Below are 22,303 nucleotides of genomic sequence, written 5' to 3' on the forward strand. Positions count from 1 at the left end.
AGAGAGAGAGAGCTGGATAGAGACAGCAGGGATGGAGGGAGACAGCATGGATAGAGAGCAGAGAGATAGCTGAACGGAGAAAGCAGGGATAGAGAGAGAGAGGATGGGATAGAGCAGGGATAGAGAGAGAGAGAGAGCTGGAGGAAGATGGTAGGGTTTGATAGAGATAGCTGCTGGGATAGAGAGGGAGAGAGCAGGAGGAAGATGGTAGGGTTTGATAGAGATAGCTGCTGGGATAGAGAGAGAGAGAGAGGAGGAAGATGGTAGGGTTTGATAGAGATAGCTGCTGGGATAGAGAGAGAGAGAGCTGGAGGAAGTGGTAGGGTTTGATAGAGATAGCTGCTGGGATAGAGAGAGAGAGAGCTGGAGGAAGATGGTTGGGTTTGATAGAGATAGCTGCTGGGATAGAGAGAGAGAGAGAGAGCTGGAGGAAGATGGTAGGGTTTGATAGAGATAGCTGCTGGGATAGAGAGAGAGAGAGCTGGAGGAAGATGGTAGGGTTTGATAGAGATAGCTGCTGGGATAGAGAGAGAGAGAGCTGGAGGAAGATGGTAGGGTTTGATAGAGATAGCTGCTGGGATAGAGAGAGAGAGAGAGAGCTGGAGGAAGATGGTAGGGTTTGATAGAGATAGCTGCTGGGATAGAGAGAGCTGGAGGAAGATGGTAGGGTTTGATAGAGATAGCTGCTGGGATAGAGAGAGAGAGAGCTGGAGGAAGATGGTAGGGTTTGATAGAGATAGCTGCTGGGATAGAGAGAGAGAAGAGCTGGAGGAAGATGGTAGGTTTTGATAGAGATAGCTGCTGGGATAGAGAGAGAGAGAGCTGGAGGAAGATGGTAGGGTTTGATAGAGATAGCTGCTGGATGAGAGAGAGAGAGCTGGAGGAAGATGGTAGGGTTTGATAGAGATAGCTGCTGGGATAGAGAGAGAGAGAGCAGGAGGAAGATGGTAGGGTTTGATAGAGATAGCTGCTGGGATAGAGAGAGAGAGAGCTGGAGGAAGATGGTAGGGTTTGATAGAGATAGCTGCTGGGATAGAGAGAGAGAGAGCAGGAGGAAGATGGTAGGGTTTGATAGAGATAGCTGCTGGGATAGAGAGAGAGAGAGAGCTGGATGGAGACAGAAGGGATAGAGAGAGAGAGAGCTGGATGGAGACAGAAGGGATAGAGAGAGAGAGGATGGGATAGAGCAGGGATAGAGAGAGAGAGAGCTGGAGGAAGATGGTAGGGTTTGATAGAGATAGCTGCTGGGATAGAGAGAGAGAGAGCAGGAGGAAGATGGTAGGGTTTGATAGAGATAGCTGCTGGGATAGAGAGAGAGAGAGCAGGAGGAAGATGGTAGGGTTTGATAGAGATAGCTGCTGGGATAGAGAGAGAGAGAGAGCTGGAGGAAGAAAACAGGGATGAGAGAGACAGCATTGATAGAGAGAGAGAGCTGGATGGAGACAGAAGGGATAGAGAGAGAGAGCTGGATGGAGACAGAAGGGATAGAGAGAGAGAGATGGATGGAGACAGAAGGGATAGAGAGAGAGAGAGAGAGATGGATGGAGACAGAAGGGATAGAGAGAGAGAGAGAGCTGGATGGAGACAGAAAGGATAGAGAGAGAGAGAGAGAGAGAGCTGGATGGAGACAGAAAGGATAGAGATAGAGAGAGAGAGAGCTGGATGGAGACAGAAGGGATAGAGAGAGAGAGATAGAGAGAGAGCTGGATGGAGACAGAAAGGATAGAGAGAGAGAGAGAGAGCTGGATGGAGACAGAAGGGATAGAGAGAGAGAGAGAGAGCTGGATGGAGACAGAAAGGATAGAGAGAGAGAGAGCTCGATGGAGACAGAAAGGATAGAGAGAGAGAGAGAGAGCTGGATGGAGACAGAATGGATAGAGAGAGAGAGAGCTGGATGGAGACAGAAGGGATAGAGAGAGAGAGAGAGAGAGAGAGAGAGAGAGAGAGAGAGAGAGAGCTGGATGGAGCCAGAAAGGATAGAGAGAGAGAGAGAGCTGGATGGAGACAGAAGGGATAGAGAAAGAGAGCGAGAGAGAGAGCTGGATGGAGACAGAAAGGATAGAGAGAGAGAGAGAGAGAGAGAGAGCTGGATGGATACAGAAGGGATAGAGAGAGAGAGCTGGATGGAGACAGAAGGGATAGAGAGAGAGAGGATGGGATAGAGCAGGGATAGAGAGAGAGAGCTGGATGGAGACAGAAGGGATAGAGAGAGACAGAGAGCTGGAGGGAGACAGAAGGGAGAGAGAGAGACAGAGAGCTGGAGGGAGACAGAAGGGAGAGCTCTTCAAGGGAACAATAGGTGTCTGTCCAAGATCAGAGTTGCCTATAGGCTGAGTGGCAGGAGGGTAATAGAAAATGTGATAAATCAGATTATAGAGGAAAGCAGAGTTTTGTTTTTCTTCCCTTTACTTTATTTTTGTAACTCCAGCTTGTAGGGGAGAAAGAGCGAGAGAGAGGAGAGGGAGGGAGAGAGGGGAGAAAGAGCGAGAGAGAGGAGAGGGAGGGAGAGAGGGGAGAAAGAGCGAGAGAGAGGAGAGGGAGGGAGAGAGGGGAGAAAGAGCGAGAGAGAGGAGAGGGAGGGAGAGAGGGAGGGGAGAAAGAGCGGGAGAGGGGAGAGGGAGGGAGAGAGGGGAGAAAGAGCGAGAGAGAGGAGAGGGAGGGAGAGAGGGGAGAAAGAGCGAGAGAGAGGAGAGGGAGGGAGAGAGGGGAGAAAGAGCGAGAGAGGGAGAGGAGGGAGAGAGGGGAGAAAGAGCGAGAGAGGAGGGAGGGAGGGGAGAGGGGAGAAAGAGCGAGAGAGAGGAGAGGAGGGAGAGAGAGGAGGGGAGAAAAGAGCGGGAGAGGGGAGAGGGAGGGAGAGAGGGGAGAAAGAGCGGAGAGGGGAGAGGGAGGAGAGAGGGGGAGAAAGAGCGAGAGAGAGGAGAGGGGGGAGAGAGGAGAAAGAGCGAGAGAGAGGAGAGGGAGGGAGAGAGGGGAGAAAGAGCGGAGAGAGATGAGAGGGAGGGAGAGAGGGAGGGGAGAAAGAGCGGGAGAGGGGAGAGGGAGGAGAGGAGGGAGAAAGAGCGAGAGAGGGGAGAGGGAGAGGAGAGAGGGGAGAAAGAGCGAGAGAAGGAGAGGAGGGAGAGAGGGGAGAAAGAGCGAGAGAGAGGAGAGGGAGGGAGAGAGGGGAGAAAGAGCGAGAGAGAGGAGAGGGAGGGAGAGAGGGGAGAAAGAGCGAGAGAGGGGAGGGAGGGAGAGAGGGGAGGGGAGAAAGAGCGAGAGAGAGGAGAGGGAGGGAGAGAGGGGAGAAAGAGCGAGAGAGAGGAGAGGGAGGAGGAGAGGGAGGGGAGAAGAGCGGGAGAGGGGAGAGGGAGGGAGAGAGGGGAGAAAGAGCGAGAGAGAGGAGAGGAGGGAGAGAGGGAGGGAGAAAGAGGGGAGAGGGGAGAGGGAGGGAGAGAGGGGAGAAAGAGCGAGAGAGAGGAGAGGGAGGGAGAGAGGGGAGAAAGAGCGAGAGAGAGGAGAGGGAGGGAGAGAGGGGAGAAAGAGCGAGAGAGAGGAGAGGGAGGGAGAGAGGGAGGGGAGAAAGGCGGGAGAGGGGAGAGGAGGGAGAGAGGGAGAAGAGCGGAGAGAGGAGAGGGAGGGAGAGAGGGGAGAAAGAGCGAAGAGAGAGAGGGAGGGAGAGAGGGGAGAAAGAGCGAGAGAGAGGAGAGGGAGGAGAGAGGGGATGAAGGACGAGAGAGAGGAGAGGGAGGGAGAGAGGGAGGGGAGAAAGGCGGGAGAGGGAGAGGGAGGGAGAGAGGGGAGAAAGAGCGAGAGAGAGGAGAGGAGGGAGAAGGGGGAAAGAGCGAGAGAGAGGAGAGGGAGGGAGAGAGGGGAGAAAGAGCGAGAGGGGGAGAGGGAGGGAGAGAGGGAGAAAGAGCGAGAGAGGGAGAGGGAGGAGAGAGGGGAGAAAGAGCGAGAGAGAGGAGAGGGAGGAGAGAGGAGGGGGAGAAAGAGAGGGGAGAGGGGAGAGGGAGGGAGAGAGGGGAGAAAGAAGCGAGAGAGAGGAGAGGGAGGGAGAGAGGGGAGAAAAGAGCGAGAGAGAGAGAGGGAGGGAGAGAGGGGAGAAAGAGCGAGAGAGAGGAGAGGGAGGGGAGAGAGGAGGGGAGAAAGAGGGGGGCGGGAGAGGAGGGAGGAGAGAGGGGAAGAGGGAGAGGGGAGGGAGGAGAGAGGGGAGAAAGAGCGAGAGAGAGGAGGGAGGGGAGGAGGGAGAAAGAGCGAGAGAGAGGAGAGGGAGGGAGAGAGGGGAGAAAGAGCGAGAGAGGAGAGGGAGGGAGAGAGGGGAGAAAGAGCGAGAGAGAGGAGAGGGAGGGAGAGAGGGGAGAAAGAGCGAGAGAGAGGAGAGGGAGGGAGAGAGGAGGGGAGAAAGAGCGGGAGAGGGGAGAGGGAGGGAGAGAGGGGAGAAAGAGCGAGGGGGGAGAGGGAGGGAGAGAGGGGAGAAAGAGCGAGAGAGAGGAGAGGGAGGGAGAGAGGGGAGAAAGAGCGAGAGAGAGGAGAGGGAGGGAGAGAGAGAGGGGAGAAAGAGCGAGAGAGAGGAGAGGGAGGGAGAGAGGAGAGAAAGAGCGAGGAGGGGAGAGGGAGGGAGAGAGAGGGAGAAAGAGCGAGGAGAGAGGAGAGGGAGGGAGAGAGGGAGAAAGAGCGAGAGAGAGGAGAGGGAGGGAGAGAGGGAGGGGAGAAAGAGCGGGAGAGGGGAGGGGAGGGAGAGAGGGGAGAAAGAGCGAGAGAGAGGAGAGGGAGGAGAGAGGGAGGGGAGAGAAAGAGGGGGAGAGGGGGGGAGGGAGAGAGGGGAGAAAGAGCGAGAAGAGAGGAGGGGAGGGAGAGAGGGGAGAAAGAGCGAGAGAGATGAGAGGGAGGAGATGGGAGAGAGGGGAGAAAGAGCGAGAAGAGGAGAGGGAGGGGAGAGAGGGGAGAAAGAGCGGGAGAGGGGAGAGGGAGGGAGAGAGGGATGAGAAGAGCGAGAGAGAGGGAGGAGGAGAGAGGGGAGAAGAGCGAGAGAGAGGAGGGGAGAGGAGAGAGGGGAGAAAGAGCGAGAGAGAGGAGAGGGAGGGAGAGAGGGAGAAAGAGCGAGAGAGAGGAGAGGGAGGGAGAGAGGGAGGGGAGGGAGAGAAAGAGCGGGAGAGGGGAGAGGGAGGGAGAGAGGGGAGAAAGAGCGAGAGAGAGAGAGAGGAGAGGGAGGGAGGAGGGGAGAGGGGGAGAAAGAGCGAGAGAGAGGAGAGGGAGGGAGAGAGGGGAGAAAGAGCGAGAGAGGGGAGAGGGAGGGAGAGAGGGGAGAAAGAGCGAGAGAGAGGAGAGGGAGGGAGAGAGGGGAGGAAGAGCGAGAGAGAGGGGAGGGAGGGAGGAGGGGGGGAGAAAGAGCGGGAGAGGGGAGAGGGAGGGAGAGAGGGAGAGAAACAGAGAGAGGAGAGGAGAGGAGGGGGGGAGAGAGGGAGGGGGAAAGAGCGGGAGAGGGGGAGAGGGAGGGAGAGAGGGGAGAAAGAGCGAGAGAGGAGAGGGAGGGAGAGAGGGGAGAAAGAGCGAGAGAGAGGAGAGGGAGGAGAGAGGGGAGAAAGAGCGAGAGAGAGGAGGGAGGGAGAGGAGGGAGGGAGAAAGAGCGGGAGAGGGTAGAGGGGAGGGGAGAGAGGGGAGAAAGAGCGAGAGAGAGGAGAGGGAGGAGAGAGGGGGAAAGAGCGAGAGAGAGGAGAGGGAGGGAGAGAGGGGGAGAAAGACGGAGAGAGGGGAGAGGGAGGGGAGAGGGGAGAAAGAGCGAGAGAGAGGAGAGGGAGGGAGAAGGGGAGAAGAGCGAGAGAGAGGATGAGGGAGGGAGAGAGGGAGGGGGAGAAAGAGCGGGGAGAGGGGAGAGGGAGGGAGAGAGGGGAGAAAGAGCGAGAGAGAGGAGAGGGGAGGGAGAGAGGGGAGAGAAAGAGCGGAGAAGAGAGGGGAGAGGGAGGGAGAGAGGGGAGAAAGAGCGAGAGAGAGGAGAGGGAGGGAGAGAGGGGAGAAAGAGAGAGGAGAGGAGAGGAGGGAGGGAGGAGGGAGGGAGGGAGGGAGGGAGGGAGGAGAGAGGGGAGAAAGAGCAAGAGAGAGAGGGAGGGAGAGGGAGGGAGAGGGGAGAAAGGCGAGAGAGAGGAGAGGGGAGGGAGGAGAGGGGAGAAAGAGCGAGAGAGGGGAGAGGGAGGGAGAGAGGGGAGAGAAAGAGCGAGAGAGAGGAGAGGGAGGGAGAGAGGGGGGAGAAAGAGCGAGAGAGGAGAGGGAGGGAGAGAGAGGAGAGGGAGGGAGAGAGGGGAGAAAGAGCGAGAGAGAGGAGAGGGAGGGAGAGAGGGGAGAAAGAGCGAGAGAGAGAGGGAGGGAGAGAGGGGAGAAAGAGCGAGAGAGAGGAGAGGGAGGGGGAGAGGAGGAGAAAGAGAGAGGAGGAGGGAGGGAGAGAGGGGGAGAAAGGAGCGAGAGAGAGGAGAGGGAGGGAGAGAGGGGAGAAAGAGCGAGAGAGAGGAGAGGGAGGGAGAGAGGGGAGAAAGAGCGAGAGAGGAGAGGGAGGGAGAGAGGGGAGAGGGAGCGAGAGAGGAAGTCAAAGAGGACGCATAAAAGAAAATCCAAGGCTTAGTGAGTAGTAGTTAATAGTTAATACTAAATCATGGGGGACAGGACTTTTCTTGTGGTATAAATATCCCTTATCCATTCCCACGCAAAGCTGATTCGGCTGATCACATTAGTATTGTCAGGGTCTGTAGCTTTGTAGCAGCTCTCTGTATTGAAAGGGTCTGTATCTAGTTGTGTAGCATCTCGCTCTGTATTGTAAGGGTCTGTATCTAGCTGTGTAGCATCTCTCTCTCTCTGTGTATTGTAAGGGTCTGTATCTAGCTGTGTAGCAGGTCTCTCTGTATTGTAAGGGTCTGTATCTAGCTGTGTAGCATCTCTCTCTCTCTGTGTATTGTAAGGGTCTGTATCTAGCTGTGTAGTAGGTCTCTCTGTATTGTAAGGGTCTGTATCTAGCTGTTGTAGCATCTCTCTTCTCTCTGTATTGTAAGGGTCTGTATCTAGCTGTGTAGCATCTCTCTGTACTGTAGGGCATCATCTAGCTGTGTAGCAGCTCTCTGTATTGTAAGGGTCTGTATCTAGCTGTGTAGCAGGTCTCTCTCTCTCTCTGTATTGTAAGGGTCTGTATCTAGCTGTGTAGCAGGTCTCTCTGTATTGTAAGGGTCTGTATCTAGCTGTGTAGCAGGTCTCTCTGTATTGTAAGGGTCTGTATCTAGCTGTGTAGCATCTCTCTCTCTCTCTGTATTGTAACGGTCTGTATCTAGCTGTGTAGCATCTCTCTGTACTGTAAGGGCATCATCTAGCTGTGTAGCAGCTCTCTGTATTGTAAGGGTCTGTATCTAGCTGTGTAGCATCTCTCTCTCTCTGTATTGTAAGGGTCTGTATCTAGCTGTGTAGCATCTCTCTGTACTGTAAGGGCATCATCTAGCTGTGTAGCAGCTCTCTGTATTGTAAGGGTCTGTATCTAGCTGTGTAGCAGCTCTCTGTACTGTAAGGGCATCATCTAGCTGTGTAGCAGCTCTCTGTATTGTAAGGGTCTGTATCTAGCTGTGTAGCAGCTCTCTGTACTGTAAGGGCATCATCTAGCTGTGTAGCAGGTGCTTCTGTATTGTAAGGGTCTGTATCTAGCTGTGTAGCATCTCTCTCTCTCTGTATTGTAAGGGTCTGTATCTAGCTGTGTAGCATCTCTCTGTACTGTAAGGGCATCATCTAGCTGTGTAGCAGCTCTCTGTATTGTAAGGGTCTGTATCTAGCTGTGTAGCAGCTCTCTGTATTGTAAGGGTCTGTATCTAGCTGTGTAGCATCTCTCTGTACTGTAAGGGCATCATCTAGCTGTGTAGCAGCTCTCTGTATTGTAAGGGTCTGTATCTAGCTGTGTAGCAGGTCTCTCTCTCTCTCTGTATTGTAACTCATATTAAGCTGAGATCAGTGTTGAACACACCCAGGATAATCCAGTAGGAATTTAATAAATTGAATATTATGCCAAATTGACATAATGCACTTTAAAAAAAGCCAACTAGGAAGTCTGTGTCCACCTATCTCATGCTGTCCAATCATCTCCAGGGCCTTGGCGGGGCTCCGCCTAATTATCTCAATGTAGTGGAAACACTGGGAGGGCCATGTTCTGTTGGCCGCGGGTAGCGCGTCTTTCAGTTCCTCCAGCACTACCTATGTCATTAGATTCCTGCTGTGCCCCAACCCAAGGTTACTGTGTCTTAGTTTTCTCTGCCAGGTCCTAGGCGGGGGGTTGTCTTTCTCTGGCCAACGCTGGGGCAGGTGTGAGGGGGCCTGCAGGTCTAGTCGTAGCCAACGCTGGGGCAGGTGTGAGGGGGCCTGCAGGTCTTTCTCTGGCCAACGCTGGGGCAGGTGTGAGGGGGCCTGCAGGTCTAGTGTAGCCAACGCTGGGGCAGGTGTGAGGGGGCCTGCAGGTCTAGTCGTAGCCACGCTGGGGCAGGTGTGAGGGGGCCTGCAGGTCTAGTCGTAGCCAACGCTGGGGCAGGTGTGAGGGGGCCTGCAGGTCTAGTCGTAGCCAACGCTGGGGCAGGTGTGAGGGGGCCTGCAGGTCTAGTCGTAGCCACGCTGGGGCAGGTGTGAGGGGGCCTGCAGGTCTAGTCGTAGCCAACGCTGGGGCAGGTGTGAGGGGGCCTGCAGGTCTTTCTCTGGCCAACGCTGGGGCAGGTGTGAGGGGGCCTGCAGGTCTAGTCGTAGCCAACGCTGGGGCAGGTGTGAGGGGGCCTGCAGGTCTTCTCTGGCCAACGCGGGGCAGGTGTGAGGGGGCCTGCAGGTCTAGTCGTAGCCACGCTGGGGCAGGGTGTGAGGGGGCCTGCAGGTCTTTCTCTGGCCAACGCTGGGGCAGGTGTGAGGGGGCCTGCAGGTCTAGTCATAGCCAACGCTGGGACAGGTGTGAGGGGGCCTGCAGGTCTTTCTCTGGCCAACGCTGGGGCAGGTGTGAGAGGGCCTGCAGGTCTAGTCGTAGCCAAGGGGATCACAGGGTGGAGTTGTGTGTGGTGTCCAAAACCTCCAGACTAAAGCCAAAAGTCTCATTGACAATGAGGTCTAACTGCGTCCCAAATGGCACCCTATTCCCTTTATAGTGCACTACTGTTGACCTGGACCCATAGGTTAGTGCACTACTGTTGACCAGGGCCCATAAGGTAGTGCACTACTGTAGACCAGGGCCCATAGGTTAGTGCACTACTGTAGACCAGGGCCCATAGGGTAGTGCACTACTGTTGACCTGGACCCATAGGTTAGTGCACTACTGTAGACCAGGGCCAATAGGGTAGTGTACTACTGTTGACCAGGGCCCATAGGGTAGTGCACTACTGTTGACCAGGGCCCATAGGGTAGTGCACTACTGTAGGGTAGTGCACAACTATATTTACACCTGTTCTGAAAGGCCCCAGAGTCTGCAACACCACTAAGCAAGGGCACCACCAAGCAAGCAGCACCGTGAATACCAAGGAGCTCTCCAAACAGGTCAGGGACAAAGTTGTGGAGAAGTACAGATCAGGGTTGGGTTATAAAAACCTATACGGATCTTTGAACATCCCATGGTGCACCATTAAATCTATTATTAAAAAATTGCAAGAATTCCGCACCACAACAAACCTGCCAAGAGCGGGCCGCCCAACTTAACTCACGGACCAGGCAAGGAGGGCATTAATCAGAGAGCAACAAAGAGACCAAAGATAACCCTGAAGGAGCTGCAAAGCTTCACAGCAGAGATTGGAGTATCTGTCCATAGGACCACTTTAAGCTGTACACTCCACAGAGCTGGGCTTTACAGAAAAGAGATCAGGAAAAAAAGCCATTGCTTAAAGAAAAAAATAAGCAAACACGTTTGGTGTTCGCCAAAAGGCATGTGGGAGACTCCCCAAACATATGGAAGAAGGTACTCTGGTCAGATGAGACTAAAATTTAGCTTTTTGGCCATCAAGGAAAATGCTATGTCTGGTGCAAACCCAACACCTCTCATCACCCCGAGAGCACCATCCCCACAGTGAAGCATGATGCTGTGGGGATATTTTTCATCTGCAGGAACTGGGAAACTGGTCAGAATTGAAGGAATGATGGATGGTGTTAAATACAGGGGAATTCTTGAGGGAAACCTGTTTCAGTCTTCCAGAGAATTGAGACTGGGACAGAGGTTCACCTTCCAGCAGGACAATGACCCTAAGCATACTGTTAAAGCAACACTTTGGTTGTTTAAGGGGAAACGTGGTTTAAGGGGAAACGTTTGAATATCTTGGAATGGCCTAGTCAAAGCCAGATCTCAATCCAATTGAGAATCTGTGGTATGACTTAACTTCTTCTGGCTGCAAGCCCGAGGCCGCCCACAATACGACTAGTTCACATGTACGACAGATATATGAAATAGCATCATAAAATGTTTCCTACTTTTGCTGATCTTCCATCAGAATGTTGGACAAGGGGTCCTTTGTCAAGAACAATCGTTGTTTGGATTTAGAACGGCCTCTTTCCCTCTCGATTTAGCAAGCACACTAGCCAAGTGGCACGAATCTCTCCATGTCAACAAACGGAAGAGAACGGAACACGGCAAAACTCCCGAAAAAATTTCAATAATCTGATTAAACTATATTGAAAAAACATACTTTACGATGATATGGTCACATGTATCAAATAAAATCAAAGCGGAGATATTAGTCGTCCATAACGGCACCTTATCAGAAGGCAAATCCAGGTTCCTTCTCGCGCCTTCCTGAAAACAGGAAATGGGTGACACGTCATTCAAAGAGCTTGTATTCCACTTCAGATCACGATAAACACTCAATTTCTTCTCTCACCGCCTCTTGACATCCAGGGGAAGGTGTATGAAGTGCATGTATACTAATACGTATCATGCCCATTTATAGGCAGGAACTAGAACAGAGCCTCGATTTCAGACTTCCATTCTGGTCAGGAAGTTTGTGCCAAATGAGCTCTGTTTTACTCAAAGATATAATTCAAACGGTTTTAGAAAATATTGTCGTGTGATTCCGCTGTAGAACTCATGTTGTCGTGTGATTCCGCTGTAGAACTCATGTTGTCGTGTGATACAGCTGTGGAACTCATGTTGTCATGTGATTCCGCTTTAGAACTCATGCTGTCATGTGATACAGCTGTAGAACTCATGTTGTCGTGTGACACAGCTGTAGAACTCATGTTGTCATGTGATTCAGCTGTAGAACTCATGTTGTCGTGTGATTCCGCTGTAGAACTCATGTTGTCGTGTGATTCCGCTGTAGAACTCATGTTGTCATGTGATACAGCTGAAGAACTCATGTTGTCGTGTGATTCCGCTGTAGATCTCATGTTGTTGTGTGATTCCGCTGTAGAACTCATGTCGTCATGTGATTCCGCTGTAGATCTCATGTTGTCGTGTGATTCCGCTGTAGAACTCATGTCGAGATCTCATGTTGTCGTGTGATTCAGCTGTAGAACTCATGTCGTCATGTGATTCCGCTGTAGATCTCATGTTGTCGTGTGATTCCGCTGTAGAACTCATGTCGAGATCTCATGTTGTCGTGTGATTCCGCTGTAGAACTCATGTTGTCGTGTGATTCCGCTGTAGAACTCATGTCGTCATGTGATTCCGCTGTAGAACTCATGTCGTCGTGTGATTCCGCTGTAGAACTCATGTCGTCATGTGATTCCGCTGTAGAACTCATGTTGTCGTGTGATTCCGCTGTAGAACTCATGTCGTCGTGTGATTCCGCTGTAGAACTCATGTCGTCGTGTGATTCCGCTGTAGAACTCATGTCGTCGTGTGATTCCGCTGTAGAACTCATGTTGTCGTGTGATTCCGCTGTAGATCTCATGTTGTCGTGTGATTCCGCTGTAGAACTCATGTCGAGATCTCATGTTGTCATGTGATTCCGCTGTAGAACTCATGTCGTCGTGTGATTCCGCTGTAGAACTCATGTCGTCGTGTGATTCCGCTGTAGAACTCATGTCGTCGTGTGATTCCGCTGTAGAACTCATGTCGTCGTGTGATTCCGCTGTAGATCTCATGTTGTCGTGTGATACAGCTGTAGAACTCATGTCGAGATCTCATGTTGTCATGTGATTCCGCTGTAGAACTCATGTCGTCGTGTGATTCCGCTGTAGAACTCATGTCGTCGTGTGATTCCGCTGTAGAACGCTCGTTGGTTTGTTTGCAGAACACAGATTAAAACTGAGACGTTGTTGTCAATCTCGTCATTGAAACCATCCAGACTTCAACTGCCTGGTTGCGTACAGTATAGCAGACCTCATAACCATGCTTTGTTCACTCATTCATTAGAATACGTATGGCTGGTGATTTGGAGATTATAACCCAAAACGGCTGAATCAACATGTGTCCCAAACGACATCCTATTTCCTTTATAGTGCACTATCTAGGGAATAGGGTTCCATTTCAGACAGGTGCCACTGTACGAGTTCTGGAATAAACTATAATAAAATGTACATTTGTTGCTTTGAATATTGAACCGCAGTCGTTGCAGAATGTAAATTGTAGGCTTCTGAATATTCGAGTCTATTTTGAACCTTGCTGTGTGGGCAGGGAACATGCTGTTCTGATTTGAAGGTGTGATATTTTCAAAGTAGAAGATGAGAGGCAGAACTGCTGTACTTAAGTGACCTTTGATTTCTGAATACGATATCACCAAAATATATGATTTATAACACTTACTGCTCTAGATGAAGAATGACCAGAAGCTGCAAGATGTCTATACTAAGACATGTCTATACTAAGACCTGTCTATACTAAGACCTGTCTATACTAAGACCTCTCTATAATAAGACCCGTCTATACTAAGACCTGTCTATACTAAGACCTGTCTATACTATGACCCGTCTATACTAAGACCTGTCTATACTAAGACCTGTCTATACTAAGACCTGTCTATACTAAGACCTGTCTATACTAAGACCTGTCTATACTAAGACATGTCTATACTAAGACCCGTCTATACTAAGACCCGTCTATACTAAGACCCGTCTATACTAAGACCCGTCTATACTAAGACCTGTCTATACTAAAACCTGTCTATACTAAGACCTGTCTATACTAAGACATGTCTATACTAAGACCCGTCTATAATAAGACATGTCTATAATAAGACCTGTCTATAATAAGACCTGTCTATACTAAGACCTGTTTATAACACCAGACCTGTCTATACTAAGACATGTCTATACTAAGACCTGTCTATACTAAGACCCGTCTATAATAAGACCTGTCTATACTAAGACCTGTCTATACTAAGACCTGTCTATACTAAGACCTGTTTATAACACCAGACCTGTCTATAAGACCAGACCTGTCTAGATGACCAGACCTGTCTAGATGACCAGACCTGTCTAGAAGACCAGACCTGTCTAGAAGACCAGACCTGTCTAGAAGACCAGACCTGTCAATAAGACCAGACCTGTCAATAAGACCAGACCTGTCTAGAAGACCAGACCTGTCTAGAAGACCAGACCTGTCTAGAAGACCTGTCTATAAGAAGGGTTCTCTCATTATCAGCTGGTGGAATTAGTCTTTATTAATAGTTAATGATCTGTTATTACAATATTATGGAGATGACTGTACCTGAAGGTATGAGCTGTCATTGTGCCTCTTGGCCCTAATCACATGGTTGACTAACCTGTATCATGTTTGACTAGCTCTGGGGTGATGTTTCCCCTAGCAACAGATTTAGTATCAGCTTCCCCCAAATCCTAACCTTAACCGTTACTGGGGAAAACGCTAAACCAACCCAATATCAGCAACTTCACATTACACCCCATGACACAGCTCAGTCACACTGGTTGTCTCACCTTTGTGTTGATCTCTCCTACAGGTGGTCTCTCTGGGGAAGAACGCCCGTGGATACCACTACATCCTGTCTAACCTGGTGAGTCAACACTAGATACAAGGCCATATCTCAAATGGCATGCTATTCCCTATGAAGTGTTCTTCTGGGCTCCGGTGTAGGGTACGATGTAGAGAGAAAGGTGCGATTTATGGATTAACTCTGAGTTTATACTTGTAAGAAACAGTAGGTCAACCTTTCTCAATATTTCCTTGATTCCTTGATTCCTTGCATCCTCTCTCCTTGCCTCCATCTGGAGAATAGGGTTTTTGAATCATCTAGATGTCAATAATGTACTATTGTACCATTTGGATGTAGTGTCTGATCTGTTGTCGTCAGAGGGTTAAAGTGGAAAATGGAAGTGTCAGGTTGACTCCTATATTATCAGGACTGGTTTAAGGGCCAGCCCTCTCGTCTCCTCTCCTCTCCTCTCCTCTCCCTTAACTCCTATATTATCAGGACTGGTTTAAGGGCCAGCCCTCTCGTCTCGTCTCGTCTCCTCTCCCTTAACTCCTATATTATCAGGACTGGTTTAAGGGCCAGCCCTCTCGTCTCGTCTCCTCTCCTCTCCCTTAACTCCTATATTATCAGGACTGGTTTAAGGGCCAGCCCTCTCGTCTCGTCTCCTCTCCTCTCCCTTAACTCCTATATTATCAGGACTGGTTTAAGGGCCAGCCCTCTCGTCTCGTCTCCTCTCCTCTCCCTTAACTCCTATATTATCAGGACTGGTTTAAGGGCCAGCCCTCTCGTCTCGTCTCCTCTCCTCTCCCTTAACTCCTATATTATCAGGACTGGTTTAAGGGCCAGCCCTCTCGTCTCGTCTCGTCTCCTCTCCCTTAACTCCTATATTATCAGGACTGGTTTAAGGGCCAGCCCTCTCGTCTCGTCTCGTCTCCTCTCCCTTAACTCCTATATTATCAGGACTGGTTTAAGGGCCAGCCCTCTCGTCTCGTCTCCTCTCCTCTCCCTTAACTCCTATATTATCAGGACTGGTTTAAGGGCCAGCCCTCTCGTCTCGTCTCCTCTCCTCTCCCTTAACTCCTATATTATCAGGACTGGTTTAAGGGCCAGCCCTCTCGTCTCCTCTCCTCTCCTCTCCCTTAACTCCTATATTATCAGGACTGGTTTAAGGGCCAGCCCTCTCGTCTCCTCTCCTCTCCTCTCCCTTAACTCCTATATTATCAGGACTGGTTTAAGGGCCAGCCCTCTCGTCTCCTCTCCTCTCCTCTCCCTTAACTCCTATATTATCAGGACTGGTTTAAGGGCCAGCCCTCTCGTCTCGTCTCCTCTCCTGCTGTTCTCTCCACTCTGTCCCTGACTTTAAAATTCACCATTATGCAAAATTCACGGACACATGTCCTTGTTCTCCATAACACGACGCTGCATTCTGAAAGGAACAGTTTGACCATGGAAAGAAAGCTGACACGTCTCCATGTGGCAGTGTGTAATCTGACGGCAGGCTTGTCAGAATACATTACAATATGTTTGGTTTTATAGGCGGACAGACTGAGCCACAGACTGAGTTGTTGTACCGTATCTTAGGGCTGAAGATAAAATAGTTGTCCATTCTGTGACTGTTCACTACCTTGTGGGATCTAGTACTCCTCACTGAGTTACTTTGAGTAGCTAGATGTATTGAGTTGCTTTGAGTAGCTAGATGTATTGAGTTACTTTGAGTAGCTAGATGTATTGAGTTACTTTGAGTAGCTAGATGTATTGAGTTACTTTGAGTAGCTAGATGTATTGAGTTACTTTGAGTAGCTAGATGTATTGAGTTACTTTGAGTAGCTAGATGTATTGAGTTACTTTGAGTAGCTAGATGTATTGAGTTACTTTGAGTAGCTAGATGTATTGAGTTACTTTGAGTAGCTAGATGTATTGAGTTACTTTGAGTAGCTAGATGTATTGAGATCCTTTGAGTAGCTAGATGTATTGAGTTACTTTGAGTAGCTAGATGTATTGAGTTACTTTGAGTAGCTAGATGTATTGAGTTACTTTGAGTAGCTAGATGTATTGAGTTACTTTGAGTAGCTAGATGTATTGAGATCCTTTGAGTAGCTAGATGTATTGAGTTACTTTGAGTAGCTAGATGTATTGAGTTACTTTGAGTAGCTAGATGTATTGAGTTACTTTGAGTAGCTAGATGTATTGAGTTACTTTGAGTAGCTAGATGTTTCTCTTTCTGTCTCTCTCCATCTGTTTCTCTGTCTCTCTCGGTCTCTCTCTTCCTGTTTCTCTCCCTCTGTCTGTCGGTCTCTCTCTTCCTGTTTCTCTCCCTCTGTCTGTCGGTCTCTCTCTTCCTGTTTCTCTCCCTCTGTCTCTCGGTCTCTCTCTTCCTGTTTCTCTCCCTCTGTCTCTCGGTCTCTCTCTTCCTGTTTCTCTCCCTCTGTCTGTCGGTCTCTCTCTTCCTGTTTCTCTCCCTCTGTCTCTCGGTCTCTCTCTTCCTGTTTCTCTCCCTCTGTCTGTCGGTCTCTCTCTTCCTGTTTCTCTCCCTCTGTCTCTCGGTCTCTCTCTTCCTGTTTCTCTCCCTCTGTCTCTCGGTCTCTCTCTTCCTGTTTCTCTCCCTCTGTCTCTCGGTCTCTCTCTTCCTGTTTCTCTCCCTCTGTCTCTCGGTCTCTCTCTTCCTGTTTCTCTCCCTCTGTCTCTCGGTCTCTCTCTTCCTGTTTCTCTCCCTCTGTCTCTCGGTCTCTCTCTTCCTGCTTCTCTCCCTCTGTCTGTCGGTCTCTCTCTTCCTGTTTCTCTCCCTCTGTCTCTCGGTCTCTCTCTTCCTGTTTCTCTCCCTCTGTCTCTCGGTCTCTCTCTTCCTGTTTCTCTCCCTCTGTCTCTCGGTCTCTCTCTTCCTGTTTCTCTCCCTCTGTCTGTCGGTCTCTCTCTTCCTGTTTCTCTCCCTCTGTCTCTCGGTCTCTCTCTTCCTGCTTCTCTCCCTCTGTCTCTCGGTCTCTCTCTTCCTGTTTCTCTCCCTCTCTCTCTCGGTCTCTCTCTTCCTGTTTCTCTCCCTCTGTCTCCCTCTCCATCCCTTTTCACCCCAACTCTCCCTCTCCGTCTTCCTCCCTGTCTCCCTCCATCCCTATATCCCTACATCCCTCCATCCCTCTCTTCCTGTCTCCCTCTGACTCCATCCCTCTCTTCCTGTCTCCCTCTGACTCCATCCCTCTCTTCCTGTCTCCCTCTGACTCCATCCCTCTCTTCCTGTCTCCCTCACTCCCTGTCTCACTCTATCCCTCACTCCCTGTCTCCATCCCTCTCTCCCTGTCTCCCTCCATCCCTCTCTGCTTGTTTCCCTCCATCCCTCTCTCCCTGTCTCCCACCATCCCTCTCCCTGTCTCCCACCATCCCTCTCTCCTGTCTCCCTCCATCCCTCTCTCCTGTCTCCCTCCACCCCTCTCTCCCTGTCTCTCTCCCTCCATTCCTCTCTCCCTCTCTTCCTCCATCCCTGTCTCCCCTCTCTCTGATCTCAGGGTTTCTCCAATGTGAGCTTGGACAAGGTCTTCCAAGGCGGGGCCAACATATCAGGCTTCCAGATAGTGAGCCCTGAGAACCCCATCGTTCAACAGTTCCTACAGCGCTGGGAGAGGCTGGATGAAAGGGAATTCCCAGAGGCCAAGAACACCCCGCTCAAGGTACCTACTGCAGACTACAGAACAGCAGCCAAGCCTTTCATAATGTTCTGTTATGTATGCAAAACAGAATGAATCCATCTCTTCTTTTGGATAGAGCGCTCTCCCTCTTGTCCTTCTCCATTCTTCTCCTCTCAGTATCTGTCACTCTCCCATTCTCTTTCCTCTCCTTCTCTTCACCTCTCTTCTCCTCTCTTCTCCCTTCTTCTCCTCTCAGTATGTCACTCTCCCATTCTCTTTCTTATTTTTCATTTCTCTCCTTCCCCAATGATCAATATATCAATAGACAGATCCGATGCAAAGTTTTAGCATAGCTTCAATTTACATGTAATTAAACAATGATCAATGCATTTGAAATTACACTTAATTGTCCCCCCACGTTCGTATGTTAGTCACAAGCGATATCTCAGACACCACTGGCCCAATTCTCACCAAACTTGGAAGAATGATGCATCTTGACATAGAGATCCGGCATTTCCAAAGTTACACTGATTGGCTCAAGGTGGGAGCTATAGTAATGAACTGAAACACATCCTCAAATCACACGCTTCCAGGACAACAGGTGTAGACTAACAGTGAAATGTTTACGGCTTATTTTCCAACAAGGCAGAGAGAAAGATAAGATACAAATAAAATAAACAGACCTAGTGACACCAGGAATAAATACACAGTGAATAACGAATAGAAATAACGAGGGAAAAAAGTTAGAGTGAGAGAGTGAGAGAATATATTGTATATTATCTACCTCACTTGCTTTGGCAATGTTAACATATGTTTCCCATGCCAATAAAGCCCCTTGAATTGAATTGAATTGAGTGAGAGAGTGAAATGGTGAGAGAGTGAAATGGTGAGAGAGAGATAGTGAGATGGTGAGAGATTGAGAGAGTGAGATGTGGGAGAGATAGATGGTGAGAGTGGGAGAGTGGGAAATAGAGAGGGAGAGACATGGTGAGAGTGGGAAATAGAGAGGACGAGAGTGAGATGGTGAGAGAGTGAGAGTGGGAAATAGAGAGGGAGAGAGATGGTGAGAGAGTGAGAGTGGGAAATAGAGAGGGAGAGAGATGGTGAGAGTGGGAAATAGAGTGGATGAGAGTGAGTTGGCGAGAGAGTGTATAGTGGGAAATAGAGAGGGAGAGAGATGGTGAGAGAGTGAGAGTGGGACATAGAGAGGGAGAGAGATGGTGTGAGAGTGGGAAATAGAGAGGGAGAGAGTGAGATGGTGAGAGTGGAAATAGAGAGTGAGATGGTGAGAGAGTGAGAGTGGGAAATAGAGAGGGAGAGAGATGGTGAGAGTGGGAAATAGAGAGGACGAGAGTGAGAGTGGGAAATAGAGAGGGAGAGAGATGGTGAGAGAGTGAGAGTGGGAAATAGAGAGGGAGAGAGTGAGATGGTGAGAGTGGGAAATAGAGAGTGAGATGGTGAGAGAGTGAGAGTGGGAAATAGAGAGGGAGAGAGATGGTGAGAGTGGGAAATAGAGAGGGAGAGAGATGGTGAGAGAGGGAAATAGAGAGGGAGAGAGATGGTGAGAGAGTGAGAGTGGGAAATAGAGAGGGAGAGAGATGGTGAGAGAGTGAGATGGTGTGGTTAATTGGCCCGGGGGGGGGGGGCATGTTTACTGTTGCCTCATTACATTTAGTCATGGTGTTGGATAACGAACGACCAGTTCTCTCCAAATCAAGGTACGGTTTGGGATGAACATGTGGGACATTGTGATCGTTGCATCGATGTGTTTCAACTCTACAGTGAATCTCTCCGCAGAGAGAGATCTTCACAGCGCACTTACAAGGTCTACACCTGTTGTATTCGGGCGCATATGACAAATAACATTTGATTTGATTTGACTTCTGCAGTTTTCCATCCCCAGAATCTTCTACTTCGTCCCCTGTTCATATCTGAATGAATAAAATAATGAATGGAATAATTAATGAATTATTGATGTACTGTTTGCCAGCTACAGTGTTCAGTGTTCTCTTCTCTCATGATCTCTCTTGTGCTCACTCTGATCTCTGTCCTCGGCAGTACACGTCAGCTCTGACCCACGATGCCATCCTGGTGATCGCGGAGGCGTTCCGGTACCTGCGGCGCCAACGGGTAGACGTGTCACGGCGAGGGGGCGCAGGAGACTGTCTGGCCAACCCTGCCGTGCCATGGAGCCAGGGCATCGACATCGAGAGAGCTCTCAAAATGGTAGGAGGGAGAGAGACAGAAAGCGGGGCAGATGGGGAGGGAGGTGGAGAGAGAGAAGGAGGGAGGGAGGGAAGAGAGAAAGGAGGTAGGTATGGAGGGAGGGGGAGAGAAAGAGGGGGGAAGTAGTGAGAGAGATGGAGCGGGTAAGAGTTAGATTGAGAAACCGAGACAGAGAATGAAAGAAAGGAAGGAAGGAAGGAAGGAAGGAAGGAAGGAAGGAAGGAAGGAAGGAAGGAAGGAAGGAAGGAAGGAAGGAAGGAAAGAAAGAAAGAGAGGCAGAGAGAGATAGAGAGCTATAGAAACAGGGGGCAGAGAGAGATAGAGAGCTATAGAAAGAGGGGGCAGAGAGAGATAGAGAGCTATAGAAAGAGAGGGCAGAGAGAGATAGAAAGAGGGGGCAGAGAGAGTAAGAGAGCGATAGAAAGAGGGGGCAGAGAGAGATAGAGAGCGATAGAAAGAGGGGGCAGAGAGAGATAGAGAGCTATAGAAAGAGGGGGCAGAGAGAGATAGAGAGCTATAGAAAGAGGGGGCAGAGAAAGATAGAGAGCTATAGAAAGAGAGGGCAGAGAGAGATAGAAAGAGGGGGCAGAGAGAGTAAGAGAGCGATAGAAAGAGGGGGCAGAGAGAGATAGAGAGCGATAGAAAGAGGGGGCAGAGAGAGATAGAGAGCTATAGAAAGAGGGGGCAGAGAGAGATAGAGAGCTATAGAAAGAGGGGGCAGAGAAAGATAGAGAGCTATAGAAAGAGAGGCAGAGAGAGATAGAGAGCTATAGAAAGAGAGGCAGAGAGAGAGAGCTATAGAAAGAGGGGGAAGAGAGAGATAGAGAGCTATAGAAAGAGGGGGCAGAGAGAGATAGAGAGCTATAGAAAGAGGGGGCAGAGAGAGATAGAGAGCTATAGAAAGAGGGGGCAGAGAGAGATAGAGAGCGATAGAAAGAGAGGCAGAGAGAGATAGAGAGCTATAGAAAGAGGGGGCAGAGAGAGATAGAGAGCTATAGAAAGAGAGGCAGAGAGAGATAGAGAGCGAGGCAGAGAGAGATAGAGAGCTATAGAAAGAGGGGGCAGAGAGAGATAGAGAGCTATAGAAAGAGGGGGCAGAGAGAGATAGAGAGCTATAGAAAGAGAGGCAGAGAGAGATAGAGAGCTATAGAAAGAGGGGGCAGAGAGAGATAGAGAGCGATGAAAAGAGAGGCAGAGAGAGATAGAGAGCGATAGAAAGAGGGGGCAGAGAGAGATAGAGAGCGATGAAAAGAGAGGCAGAGAGAGAGAGCGATAGAGAGGCAGAGAGAGATAGAGAGCGATAGAAAGAGGGGGCAGAGAGAGATAGAGAGCGATAGAAAGAGGGGGCAGAGAGAGAGAGCGATAGAAAGAGAGAGATAGAGAGTGATAGAAAGAGGGGGCAGAGAGAAATAGAGAGCTATAGAAAGAGGGGGCAGAGAGAGATAGAGAAAGATAGAAAGAGGGGGCAGAGAGAGATAGAGAGCTATAGAAAGAGGGGGCAGAGAGAGATAGAGAGCTATAGAAAGAGGGGGCAGAGAGAGATAGAGAGCGATAGAAAGAGAGGCAGAGAGAGATAGAGAGTGATAGAAAGAGGGGACAGAGAGAGATAGAGAGCTATAGAAAGAGGGGGCAGAGAGCGATAGAGAGGCAGAGAGAGATAGAGAGTGATAGAAAGAGGAGACAGAGAGAGATAGATAGCGATAGAGAGGGGGCAGAGAGAGATAGAGATTGTTAGAAAGAGATTGATAGAAAGATGGGGTAGAGAGAGATAGAAAGAGGGGGCAGAGAGAGATAGAGAGCGAAAGAAAGAGGGGGCAGAGAGAGATAGAGATAGAAAGAGGGGGCAGAGAGAGATAGAAAGAGGGGGCAGAGAGAGATAGAGAGCGATAGAAAGAGGGGGCAGAGAGAGATAGAGAGAGATAGAAAGAGGGGGCAGAGAGAGAGATATAGAGCGATAGAAAGAGGGGGCAGAGAGATAGAGAGATATAGAAAGAGAGGCAGAGAGAGATAGAGAGCGATAGAAAGAGGGGGCATAGAGAGATAGAGAGCTATAGGAGACACATTTCCTCCTCTGCTTCCCAGATGTCCTCACACAGACCTCGCACAGTGAAAATCTCTCCCCCTCAGCTCATCTCTCTGAAATACAAAGAGCCTCTCATTCTCATTACCATAAACCCACATCTTTTATTAAAGCCTATCAGTTCCATCATTTGATTATCGCCAATGGCCCTGCCTATGTGAATACCTGCCATTTCCTAATACCAGCTTTGATTATCGCCAACGGCCCTGCCTATGTGAATACCTGCCTATGTGAATACCTGCCTATGTGAATACCTGCCTATGTGAATACCTGCCTATGTGAATACCTGCCTATGTGAATACCTGCCATTTCCTAATACCAGCTTTGATTATCGCCAATGGCCCTGCCTATGTGAATACCTGCCTATGTGAATACCTGCCATTTCCTAATACCAGCTTTGATTATCGCCAACGGCCCTGCCTATGTGAATACCTGCCTATGTGAATACCTGCCTATGTGAATACCTGCCTATGTGAATACCTGCCATTTCCTAATACCAGCTTTGATTATCGCCAACGGCCCTGCCTATGTGAATACCTGCCTATGTGAATACC

The 22,303-nt window shown here is 49.9% G+C and overlaps 1 protein-coding gene across 1 annotated transcript in view; it reads left to right on the forward strand.

Moving 5' to 3' along the window:
• LOC120062167 (glutamate receptor 3-like) overlaps positions 1-22,303 on the forward strand; it is a 129,252-nt gene that overhangs the window by 44,955 nt on the left and 61,994 nt on the right. The window contains exons 3-5 of the mRNA XM_039011973.1: positions 13,854-13,907; positions 17,324-17,485; positions 19,502-19,669. Of these exons, the coding sequence (XP_038867901.1) occupies positions 13,854-13,907; positions 17,324-17,485; positions 19,502-19,669 (384 nt within the window). The remainder of the gene's footprint in view (positions 1-13,853; positions 13,908-17,323; positions 17,486-19,501; positions 19,670-22,303) is intronic.

Source organism: Salvelinus namaycush, chromosome 17 (assembly GCF_016432855.1).
Source record: "Salvelinus namaycush isolate Seneca chromosome 17, SaNama_1.0, whole genome shotgun sequence".
Classification (NCBI taxonomy): Eukaryota; Metazoa; Chordata; class Actinopteri; order Salmoniformes; family Salmonidae; genus Salvelinus; species Salvelinus namaycush.